The sequence below is a fragment of the Perkinsus marinus genome (assembly GCF_000006405.1).
Source record: "Perkinsus marinus ATCC 50983 genomic scaffold scf_1104296963016, whole genome shotgun sequence".
Classification (NCBI taxonomy): domain Eukaryota; phylum Perkinsozoa; order Perkinsida; family Perkinsidae; genus Perkinsus; species Perkinsus marinus.
Genome location: NW_003205208.1, coordinates 112,544 through 124,826, shown reverse-complemented (window position 1 = coordinate 124,826; position 12,283 = coordinate 112,544). Strand labels below are relative to the sequence as shown.

General features: G+C 41.6%; 2 protein-coding genes across 2 annotated transcripts; one reads left to right on the top strand and one right to left on the bottom strand.

Annotated features, from left to right (window-relative positions):
- Window positions 1-255: 255 nt before the first annotated feature.
- Window positions 256-1,513, bottom strand: Pmar_PMAR019988 (Adenosine deaminase, putative; the record flags this gene model as incomplete). The annotated part of the gene is made up of 1 exon (XM_002771348.1): window positions 256-1,513. One exon carries the CDS (start codon window positions 1,511-1,513, stop codon window positions 287-289), a length of 1,227 nt encoding a protein of 408 aa, XP_002771394.1. The 3' UTR covers window positions 256-286.
- A 959-nt stretch (window positions 1,514-2,472) lies between these two features.
- On the top strand, window positions 2,473-7,494 carry Pmar_PMAR019987 (hypothetical protein; the record flags this gene model as incomplete). The annotated part of the gene is made up of 9 exons (XM_002771347.1): window positions 2,473-2,580; window positions 3,102-3,251; window positions 3,904-4,109; window positions 4,163-4,265; window positions 5,664-5,831; window positions 5,882-5,984; window positions 7,241-7,276; window positions 7,325-7,425; window positions 7,468-7,494. The coding sequence occupies 9 exons, from the start codon at window positions 2,473-2,475 to the stop codon at window positions 7,492-7,494; spliced, it is 1,002 nt and encodes a 333-aa protein (XP_002771393.1).
- Between the last annotated feature and the right edge of the window lie 4,789 nt (window positions 7,495-12,283).

Below are 12,283 nucleotides of genomic sequence, written 5' to 3'. Positions count from 1 at the left end.
AACGTGAGTGTAAGGAGCTCGTGAATACAACCAATGAGACATACAGTGTGGTCGAATTCAAGTCCTCAAAAGGATGCTGTGGAACTCTAAAACCACCCAAGAGGCACGATTAGACGATTCATCGTAAATCGCAGATGAATGAGAACATTTGGCGGAATCAATTTACTCCACTACTGTTCCCTCCAGAAGCATTGACCTAAACTAACTCAAAAACATATATAATTTTCGATAAACTCAGCAACTCGTATGAACAGAAATTCCCTCCAAGTAGGAATATGTAATAAACTCAATCGCTATTCTCTTCAACCGTGGACGCCTCTCCTTCATAATACTTCAAAGTCACCTCGCGATAATGGGATTTCTCTTTCACCGAAGCCCAACAGCTATCTATAGCATTCATAGTAACCGCCAAACCAACCTTATGGGCATCGAAACCAAACCGATCAGCAAGAATAGTCAACTCGTCAGTGATGTGTGTCAAAAACACCGTCGGATCGTCAGTGCTGATGCTCACACTAAGACCATCCTCGATGAACTTCTTGATGGGATGCTTGTTCCAGTCTAAACTGTCGAGAATTGGCTTCTCTGGATGCACTTGGGGTAGACAGACAGCCTCCGTGCAGATACTAGAAGTAGGACAGGCCTCAATGTGCGTGTGAGTTTCCTCAGCCATCTTATACATCGCAGAATCGGCAGCGATCTTGTAGGCGTGACCCACGCGTTCAGCATGGTACTCTCGAACAGCACAACAGAAGTTCGTCGACGAGCCGTCCTCAGCGCCGTGGACGGTGACACGAAGACCGGCCTTCTCAGCTTTCAAGCAGGCGGCTACGTGAGCCTTCTTGAGGTCCTCATTCTCGAAGTGCGTCTCGCCAGCAGCGACGTCAATAGCGACAACACCCTTGGACTTGAACTCAATAGCGAGATCGGCGACCTCATCACTGACCTCAGGCATCAGATTCATACAACAAAGGATCTGATTCATGTCGATACCAAAGACCTCCTTGCCGTGCTCGATACCAGCAGTAACAGCCTCAACGACGCTTCGGGCGTCGGGTAGAGAAGAACCCTCCTTAGTGAGGACATGGGGGTTGTAACGGAGTTCAGTATAGACGACGTTCTCACGGTACTGACGTTCGCAGACCTTAAAGGCCATCTCCTCGATAACGTCCCTCTTGCCTTGTACGACAGGAGTGAACACAGCGAAGCAGTCGAGCATACAAGCCAGCCCAGCACCCTTCTGGCCGCCGTTCTGAAGTCGCTTAGCAACAACAGTCTCGGGACCAAGGCAGGTAATCTTCTCGAAATCCTCCTTGCACTTGCAAGCCGCGATAGCAGACCGGACGGTAACGGTAGCATCAGGACCGTTCCAAGGGGCGGGGACGGACTCGGGCAGCTGGTCGAGGTCGCGCTTGGCGATTTGGTAGAGGAAGTCCATGTCGAAGGCACCATCGAAGTGGATGTGGAGCTCTACCTTGGGGGCTGAGTAGAAGAAGTTGTATGAATTGGACATGAGGATATAAAGAACAGATAACAACTGTTGATCGATTTGGTAAAAGTGTCCCCTCAGTGGACCTACTTTGAATCTTACTACGTAGAACCTAAGATACTTCCGAGTGAGTGTGACGAAATGTGGAGCTCTACCTTGGGACTGCATCGACTTTCAGTAATTTTTGGGCGCGCGCTAAGTTGCGGCAATGAATCATCGAATATTTTGGGGTTTCGAATCTCGTAAAGGGAGAAATCGCAAAAATGCCGGCGTATCTTGAGGTTGACCACGTAAGATGCAAAACAGGTTCACAATCATGGTATATGCTACGAAATGGAGTCAAAACAACGGCTTCGGAGAAAACATCAGTATTCTAATTTTTTAATGAATCGAAAATTTTCAGAAAATAATTTTTAGGCGAATTTATGATTTTCAGCGTTTGTTAGCTGAAATCGAGGATTTACGGTATGTTGTTTTTTTTGGTAAAGATCTGTTCAACCAACGGTATGCGAATTTTCATTTTTTTCGGCAGTAAATGGTAAGATATACTAAATTTCGCAGAAAAAATTGAATTTTCTTGCGGCTCCAAAGAGCGTGAGGGCAAAAGGAATCGATTGAATATTTTTGGGGGAGAATTTTTTGAAGGTGGAAAAATAACAGATATTTTAGAAAAAAATCGGTGAAGAAAATGTTGTGGATACTTTTTTTCGGTGATTTTAGGTTGGATGAAAAAATACTGGGGGAAAAATCAATTTCACTTAATTAGGAAGTTGGGAAATTTTTGAGAGTAAAAGAAATTTTTGAGAAATTTTTCCGTAATTCTTATCGAAAAAGCCAAAGAAATTATTTTTTCCACCGAAAAAAAATTATATCCTTTCTATCGTTCAGGCCAGTTTGAATATTTTTTACCATCAGAAAAAATATTTTTCCTTATGAATAATTTTGTGGCGCGTGACGTTTTTTCTCTCATAGTTGATCATCCAATGCCTCCCATAAGAGGACAGAATGTGGACGGCAACGGGATGAACTTCATGGAAGTCGTTTTCGAGAATATGAGGGACTTAGGCGAACCAGATGTGGAAATAATAAGAGTAGTAGTGGACATGATTTCAATCTAACTGGTTTTTACATAAAATCAGCGTGGAAAAATTTATTCGTGTTGGTGATAATATGGAAAATTTGAGGAAATTTCGGGAAATTCTGTACACTTCTACTTTGGGAGTGTGTAAACTCCCATAATCTATGGAGTTTCACCACCCTAGTGATATGAAAAACATATTTCACGGCTACTGTGTAGTGTGAATATCGCGTTTTCACGAAGTTTTACACCAGTTCACGTAAAACGGGTGAAACTCCATTGAGTAAACTTCTGGGCTCAGCTGAAAAAAGCGAACATATATTCCTTCAACACGATTTGTGAAAAAATATAAACTTTTCTCAATCATAAAATTATCATTTTTTACGACTTTCTGGAATTTTCATGATTTTTCATAAAGATTTCTGAATTCTTTCCATTTCGATTGCTAACCGCGATGCGAAATTTTATGCGTAATTTTTACGTGAAATTTTCGTGAAATTTCTACGAAATTTCAGAAAAATTTTTTCCCTCTAGGTTAACAGAATTTTGGAGGAAAATTACTTCGACACTGCAGAATCATTCGCTACTACAACGCCAGATATTTGGGATGCGCTTTGCCTCCCTCAAAACGTTATGGAAGCTGTGATGAGAGAAATCACGATGGAAGATCGAGGAGTCGATAAGGTTATAAACGGCTGGGTGAAAAATTCCGATTGTAAAATCTTCACGCAGTTTAGGGGAACTTTTAGGAATGCAAATTTCCCTCGAAACGTTAGCTGTGATAAAAAATTAGGATGGATAATCGGAGTTAGAAAATTGATAAGGTTGTAAACGGCAGGGGTGAAAAATTCCGATTGGGAAATTTTTACGCAGTTTAGGGGAATTTTCAGAATTTTTTACTGTTTTATCTCGAGTTTGTATTCACCTGTTTCCGAATTCAATAAAGTTGGCTTTTGTAGGGGAAAAGAAAATTTTTCGGATTCCTGGAAAATTTTCTTCTTGGAGGGAAAATTTTTTCATCCTATTTTCCTGAGAATTAGTTTTGTAGATCTAAAAATATTGGAGTTTCACCTGTGGCGTAATACTCTGTGAAAAAGGCGATATTCGCAGTGATATGCAGTAGTCGTGAAATATGTTTTTTATATCACTAGGGTGAAGCTCTATTGAGAAAAATCGTCGTTTAAAATGTGATGTGTGAGGATCGAACTTGGGTGTTTGGATTCCCAGGCGTCGGACGATTGGCAGTCTCAAGAAGCAAGTTCATCTGTACAGCCAACAATGACCACAGAGGTGCTTGGCCGATCGCGCTCGCCCGAGTGATCGATTATGTTGTTAGGAGTGGGAAAGGAGGCGACAGGAAGCTGCTAGAAGGGGAGAAGAGAAGCGAACAGTTCAGTTGGGGGAGCAGGCGGTTTCTGCTGGGAATGGTCGTGGGTTCGATCCCGGCAGTGCGGAAAAACGTATTGATTCTGTGGAAGTTGTACCGTACGCGCTGAAACGCCTGGGAGATTCTCATGTGTCTTGGGTGGCAGTTTTACAAGAGTAGGAGATAATTACCGCGCGCCAGTTACGAAATTATTGTGATTTTTTTTCAGAGCAGTTCAGAGGTTGACGAATAAGAATACCGCGCCTGGGGTTGGACTTTTCGATTGGGAATATGAAACCCGATCAGCTGGAGTTGGCGGGGAGAAGTTGGAGGTAGTATCTTAGGTTCAAGTGAGTAAGATACGGAATAGGCCCGATCGATGTTCAGTATCGAGCCACAGTCTCCTTCCGGGTGGACATACCGGAAGCAAACGGCGGCGTTGGGTATTATAATCGACTTATGAAATTCATCGGATGTTGGCATCCGACGAGGAAAGTCAGTCAACGCGAAGCTGCCCGGAACGCTATTGAAACGCTGAAACTAGATGTTGATGATTTGATAGCACGACATGGTAAATGGGAATGGATGATTTCTCGGAAAAAAAAATTTCCGAGATTTTTTTTGGGCGGAAAATTTCTTGGGGATATGATTTTATGAGAGATTCCCGACAAATTTTCCGATACATTTGTGTAGTAGAGAAAAAAAGGATTTGGGATTAAACGTAACGTTGGTATTCGTATCTTCTGAGACATCGTATGAGATTTTTCGGGAGTGGGAATTTGTGTAAAAATTGTAGTAAAAACGGGTTTTTTCGTCGTGGAAATGAATTTTGTGGGTGGAAAATTTCCTGGAAATTCTCGGAAAATTTCCGTATATGATCGAAAATCTCGCGGAAAATTGAAATCGAGTGTAATATTCAATTCTGGAGCAGAGCAGATTTTCTCCGTGAAGTAGTTCTTCCTCCAAAGTACTTTTTCCTGTGAAAAGTTGGAAATTTGTCAAAAAACTTCAATTTTGTGATTTTTTCCGCGATATTTTTTCCATGAAATTTTACCACTCAGGTGGCGACCCGAACGCGAATATTCTGCAATCGGTTCACATTCGCTTACAACGGTTCTTCGGACAAAGACTTCATAGGGCGGGCGCTACTGTGATGGAGTGGAAACATATATGCAGCAAGATTGTAATAAAACGGGCATCTTGGGAAAGTTGTGGTATTGAAAATATGTTTCCGCGACCGAAAATACGATTGTTTTCCGCGAAGTGAATTGTAAAATATGTTTTTTCACTAGTGTTTTTCATTTCACGGGTGAAACCCGATTTTCTCATCTACATGGGAAACCACATAGGGTTGATATAATTGTGAATTTTTTTGAGGGTTCAGGTTGAAAACTTTATGAAAAAACCAATTCTTGAATATTTTCGTTCATTTTAAACACCTGCAATGTATTATATGTGGTTGTGGGATTACGTTGGAGAATATATATGAAAACTTTGAGGAAATTTTTGGCAAATTCTCATTCGGTTATGTTTATCGTTACTCAACTTATAATGAGCGAATATAAATTGATATGTGATGTTTTCTCGGATTTTCCAGTTCCACCCTAGTGATATGAAAAATACTAGTGAAAAATATATTTCACGACTATTGCGTAGCGAAAATATCGCGCTTTTCACCGAGTTTTACGCCACTTCACGTAAAACGGGTGGTGAAACTCCGTTTTTTTCAGGAAGAGGAGAGTCCGAATGATTCGACGGTAAAAACGGAAGAATTCAATAGTGAAGGATTGGGAAATGCTGGGGTACGGCCGGAAGATGAAATTGGTCTTTGGCAATCAACCGTGACGGTGCCGCAATTACAAAAGGAATTCACATCAGATTGGAAAAATTGCAAAAAAGTAGTTGCTTCGCTCCGCTAGAATTTGTTTGCATGTTTCTTTTTGCGTAGGATTCCCAAAATGACGCTTGTTTCAAATTGGCGGCGTTTCTGGATAGTATTGGAGTTCCCCAAGCTAATGAGAATCCGGCACGACGGAAGAGCAGCGAGAGTGGTAGTAAAGGAAAAAGTTGAGGAAAATTTTTGGGAAAAATGATACTTTTATTTTCATCGTACAAGTTGTATAAAGTTAAGTAGGGTATGTGTTGGGAAAATTTTGGGGAAATTCGCGGAAAAATTGCGAGGGAATTGAATAGTATTTATCGAGTTTGCGGAAAACAATGGAGTTTCGCCCGTAAAATAAAAACGTATTTCACCACTACTGCATATCACCGCGAATATCGGGTTTTTCACCAAGTTTTACGACGCCACTTCACGTGAAACGGGTGAAACTCCAGTGAATACCATGGAAAAACAATCCTTTTTTTCATCTGTGGCTGAGTTTACTTCATTATTTTTGTGTAACTTCGAATTTTTATGAAAAAAATCGCAATTATTGTGAAAATTGGGCAACTTATGGTTTGGGGTTATTTGCTCGGAAAATGACAGTTTTGTTTTTCATTATTGGCCGAGTTAAGTGGAAAAAATTTTGGGAATTTTTGAAAATTTTTGGAAAATGTGTGGTGATGTCAGGTCGGAAAAAAGGGTCTTCTCGATTTACAGGAGGACCATACGACAGAGAAGGAGCGAAAAATCGGAGATTTTCGGGTGGAAATTTTGAGAGAATTCCGATGAATTATTTCGATGGAGTTCAATATGTTCCGACTAGAGTGATGAATACGTATCCGGGAGCTGATGAAAGAATGGGAAGGTATATGATGCGGCCGGCTGAATACAATTATGCACCAAGTGGAGGGATGCGCTTGGAAGCACCGAGGCCTCCACCACCCGCGAGTTGGCAGGAAGGAGAGATATCTGCAGGTTATGGGTAAGAAGATACGGAATAGGTCCGGTTGGTGTCACTTTTAGTGACGAAAATTTGAACGGTAATGAAATTATTTAACAAGCAGTGTGAATTCCGACATTTTAGGGGGTTTCCACGAAAATAGATAATTTTATGCATTATGTTAGTATTAGAGCGAATGTGAAACTCGCATTCTATATCGACGAGATTTGGAGTCGGTGAGAGAGTGTACTTTATGCATTACAAGTGAAACTCCAATGTTTTTGTTGGATGAAAATTATTATTAAACAAGTGTAAAATTTGTGAATATTACTCTTTGAATGTGTCTGTACTGGTGTGTAAACGATATACATATTTTCCATAAATGAGTTTAAATCAGTTCACTGAAAATTGCAAGATGGTTTCGCTAGGTACCAACCGGCGTATCAACCGACTCAGATAAGTCGTTATGTTATTGGCGCGGGTAGACAGGACCCCTATGAAATACAAAACCAACCTTCGGGGTGAGTGAAATCGATCACGTGATCGATTTGGATATCATGTGCTTTCAGATATACTCCTCACGGCTTTGCAGGACATCAATTTCAGGGAAGCTATCCGTCTCGGCCCTATTATTGATAAAGAGAAGTTGTATTTTTCTGCCATCGATTATGTTCGGTTGTGTTTGTGGAATTATGAAAATATTAATTTATAGTTTACTGTGAAGTACATTATGCAATGATCTTTTCTTATAGAAAAAAAAAGATAATATAATTTTTTTCTTTTCTTACTGTAAAGCATGGCGAGGGTTTGATCCTTGGCACGGTATAGGAAAATATTCACAAGTCGGGTGTGAAATTACTGTAGCTTATGTAGCTTCGGAAACTTCTGAATTCGGGAAACAAAACATATATTCCAACAATGACAGACAACAGTTTGGAAGACTTATGTGTTTGTGATTCCCTGAGATGCAGATTGGGTATTCAAATAAGGAGAAATTATTTCAAATGGGAAATAGTGACTTAGATGGTTCTCAAGACTCTTGTGTTGCTTTGAGTCTCCTGGACTAAAACTTGAATAATGTTTGAGTTTGAGCTCGCACTCCTCATCCGATTATTGGGCTGGTGTATGATATGCATCATGCATCATGCCTAATGCACGATGTATGACACATCACGATCGACAGAGATTTTGTAGGACTACTTGAGCTAGTCTGCATGGATATGGATGGCGCTGCGGAACTACTCTCGAGGAGATTCATCAGGATCAGGACCGTATTGCATCAATGTCATTGTTGTGAGAACACGAGACTTGGGAAGTTGAGAAGCATCACTTCGAAATGATCAGGTAAGGTTAAGCTCCCATGACAGGATGGTATCTTCGGTCATCTTTTGCTTATCTCAGAGAACTTCTAATTGATCACAGTTGCTCATTTCTCTTGAACGGATGCGTAGCGTATGACAGGAGCTGCAATGCTGTGCTTGATTACCAAGCAGTAAGTCATGAAGGCAGCTGAGAGGAAGACCTAGAATCGTTGTTACACATTGCCTATTCTCCTCTGGAGTATGAGCAGGCACTTTCGTGTGGACCTTCGTAAAGTTACCAACTTCATTCTATGAATACTGTATTACTTACGAGTGTGTGCTTTGATATGGAGAACAGACGTCTCTCACTACAAGCCCTTACAAATGATAACGCTCATTATAATGCGTTATTTCCGAATGATAACGATCGAACCGGGCTCGGCTCTTCACTCCTTATTATGAATGTTTCCATCGTGTTTGACACATCACTAGGTCCATGCGATTACTCCTCGTCTTGAGTTTCGAGTAGCCTGGAGATCGGGATGGTTGGCCATGCGATACAAAAATGGCTGCTAAAAAATTAAAACTATTTCTGTGATTGTTAATCTCTGACATATGAATCTCAACTCACGTAAGAAGCGCCCCTTATTCCATTAGAACACGTGATGATTTTACTGCACGGAATTCTACAGTGAGTTTCGATGTCATCCCAGCAACCACAGCCCGAAGTTGGCGAGGTGATTAGTGCTGTTACTTCTAGGATGAAGATACGGGGACGATCGGATGAAGAAATATCGCATGTGAGTGGGTGAAAAACGCTAAAACTGTGGTGAGGCTTAGCAAATATCGTATACTCCTGCATAGTATTCATCCGTGGAGTATTATGATAACGTATAACGTATAAGTATATAATAATTCATACAATGGACTTTCACCCGTGATATGAAAAACACTAGTGAAAAACGAGTCTCACGTCATGCCGTTCGCAGTTGATGGAGGTTCTGTGATGGGAGTTTTGGCAATATGTCACGGACGAGGGTGGATCTCACAAACCCATGTGGGAAGCAGTCCACGTCCGTGACGCATTCAGTGCCCGGGATAAAACACGGCTATACCAATCAGCCACCGTGCAGATCCCGGGTGAATGCCCCCCATCTCAGATAGAAAAAAAAATCTAAACACCGTCACACCCAAGATAGCTCGTCTGATGCCTAACTAAGAGTGCTTGAGGGTTTCCAACAGGAATTCTCAAGCACTCTGGGGGAACTTTCTCTGTTCTTGGGTGTATGTTCCGAAGGTGATCAGAATCAGGTGAGAGACTGGATCACTGCTTTAGCAACGACTTGACGTCTTGCTTTTCTCTTGAAATTCCGTCATCTGTCTTTCGGCTATCCGTGAACTTGCTCTCTTGGGAGACCTTCACTCACGACTACTACAGGCCGCGATATCGCGTTTCTCACCGAGTTTTACGCCACTTCACGTAAAACGGGTAAAACTCCACTATAGTATCAATGGAGTTCAACCCTGGTGATACGAAAAACACTAGTGAGAAAAATACTTCACAATGCACTGCTTATCACCGCGAATATCGGGTTTTTCACCGAGTATATCGCCACTCCACGAAAAGCGGGTGAAACTCCAATATTATTAAAATAGACATTAATATGATACAAATAGCCATAGACAATATTATCATATTATACTATACTACCGTGAAAGGCATGTGGCCTTCTCCCAGCTCGAGAAAACCAGTGATGGTTGAGCTACCTTTCTAGAATGATATGTACAGTATTCGAAGTATATCTCTATGTTTTCCAAAACTAGGCTGAAAGATCACCGTATAGGCTTCGAATTTGCTGGAGTTTCACCCGTTTAACATGAAGTGGCGTAATACTCCGTGTAAATTGTAAGACGTATATGTTTCTGCGACCGATAACACAATCGTTTCCCTCCGAGTGAATTGTTTTCACCCGTGTTTTTCATGTCACGGATGAAACTCCACTGTATCTATTTTATCGAAGAATATTCGGTAAGGAATACTAGGAGATCTTCTTTCTCTTCTTGCGCAGCACGCCTTCGACCAGGCGAGTAATAGCTAGTATAGAGGGATAACTGCAGGCTCAGTCACTATCTGAGCCCTGGTGAGAACCGGTAGACGCTAGGTTTTGCTAGTTTAAACTAGGAGATCATACTACCATTTACTAGGTTGATAGGAATCGAATGCTCTTTTCCCTTCAGATCGTCGACATCCTAGTCGCCAACGCTTTGTCGTCTCGGGAAGCACTGCTATCCTCGGATTATAGACTTTGGATATCTCTGGGCTTACCCGTTGGTTTGATGATGCAGGTGAGAACTACTTTGTTGGTATTCAAGTCACGTGATCTGGTGATAGATTGTAACTCACCAAGTGTTTCCAATTCTTTTCATATCGCGTGTTTGACAATCAACATGAAATGTTATGCGACCTCATGTGAACCTGATAAGACTCACCTAAGAAGAGTAGTTCATTGTCCTCCATATGCGGGATTACTCAACGGAGATTTAAACGATATGACAGCGAAAAATTATAGGAGGCGTTAGTGACTCTCGCGAACAACTTTCCGTAATCGTATGATATAAATCTCTTTGTTGGTCATATGATTATATGAATATTGATCATCGGAGACAGATTTTTCATCATCATCTTAGGTGGAGAAGGATTTGAATAAGGGCGATAACGACGTTGTTCCTACTGTAGGTAACTAATGGTCTTGCCCGGAATAGAACCTGCGTCCTTTGCATTCATAATCAAAGTGTTTATCTATTAGGCTATTGGACCTGTGAGAGCTTCAAGTTCGGAAAAGGCTCCGAAATCGGAACCTTATAACACAAGTGGGAAGAAACAATTCGTTACTGTGGGAACACATAAGGAGGAAGTGATCGAATGGCAATCTGAGAACAACATCGCTCATCTACAAATTTTACAACGGTGAAATCGCCCAGGAAAAATTAGCATAATCGTTCCGGTCAGGACGGTTGAAACTTACGGAGGTACAAATGACGAAGACTCAAGACGAATAACTTGGCAATTTCTCGAGATGAAGCCTCGAGAACTCCCTCGCACTCTAGTGAGCTCTTCATAAAAATTACGCGGATATTTTTTCCCATCTTAGTTTTCGGCATCGGCAACATTCCCTCTGAATGGTGTAGAGAGGAGTTTTCGAGGTCCCTGGGTGACTCGGAAAAAAGATGCACAACGAGCTTGCGCTAAATACGCTTTAGAGAATATTGAGACGCATTTACCATCGAACGATAGTAAGAGAGAAAATTATTTTCAGCAGTCAGAAAGTTTTTTTCAGGGGAAAAGATGGAGAAGTCGATTCTTGCAAGCCGGGACAACCCAATAGGCGAGGCCAATACAAAATTGCAAAAATTTTTCGGAAAATCCCCCGGAAAATTTCACTGGCGGATCGAAACCATCGCAGTACGGTGTTATCATCTCATGTCAAGGAATGGCCTCACTGTCAGGGCGAGAGTCCGCTGATCTTCAGAGCGATGCTGTGCACTGACTGTCTAGATGGTCAACAGTTTATAGGAATAGCAGCAGATGGGAAAGTGAGAACAACAGTCCCGGGTTCAATTCCTGGCAGAGGCATTTATTTATCAGGAGGCGAAGTTTAATGCAGCTCGGCAGCTAATTTCCTTTCTTGAGAAACAGCCTGCTGTGGAGAAAGAGAAACCTACGAGCGAAGTTGTGTTTTATGAAGACCCCGAAGGGGCTTATAAAAGTGAATAGAAATTATCACTCGTTCTCACCTTGCGTTGAGTATTCAATTCTCACAACAATTGGGATGATTACACAAAGGAGAAGTCCACGCAACGGATAAAGTAGGAGATCTTATTTCGAACTCACTAATTGGTTGCACTTTCAGGAAGAAGTTCCTACATCGACTCGCTCTTCGAATTGGCCCTAAGGTGAGTATGGGTAGTTGATAACATAGAAAAGGTGTATTGGACCGACCGGCGGGTCCTCGAGCATTCGCGCGACCAATTTATATATACGAAAAAAACCCTCTTAAACGACTGCACTTGAGTCTGGTTTTTTGTCTCCATAGTCAATCTGGAGAACTCACTGTTGCATTGTGCATATTCACAGTATGGGATTTCGAAATCTCATTGTAGAACAAGAGAGAAAGCGTGTACATACAACGGCACGAAAGTTCTGTTCGAGTCCTGAATGGAAACGGA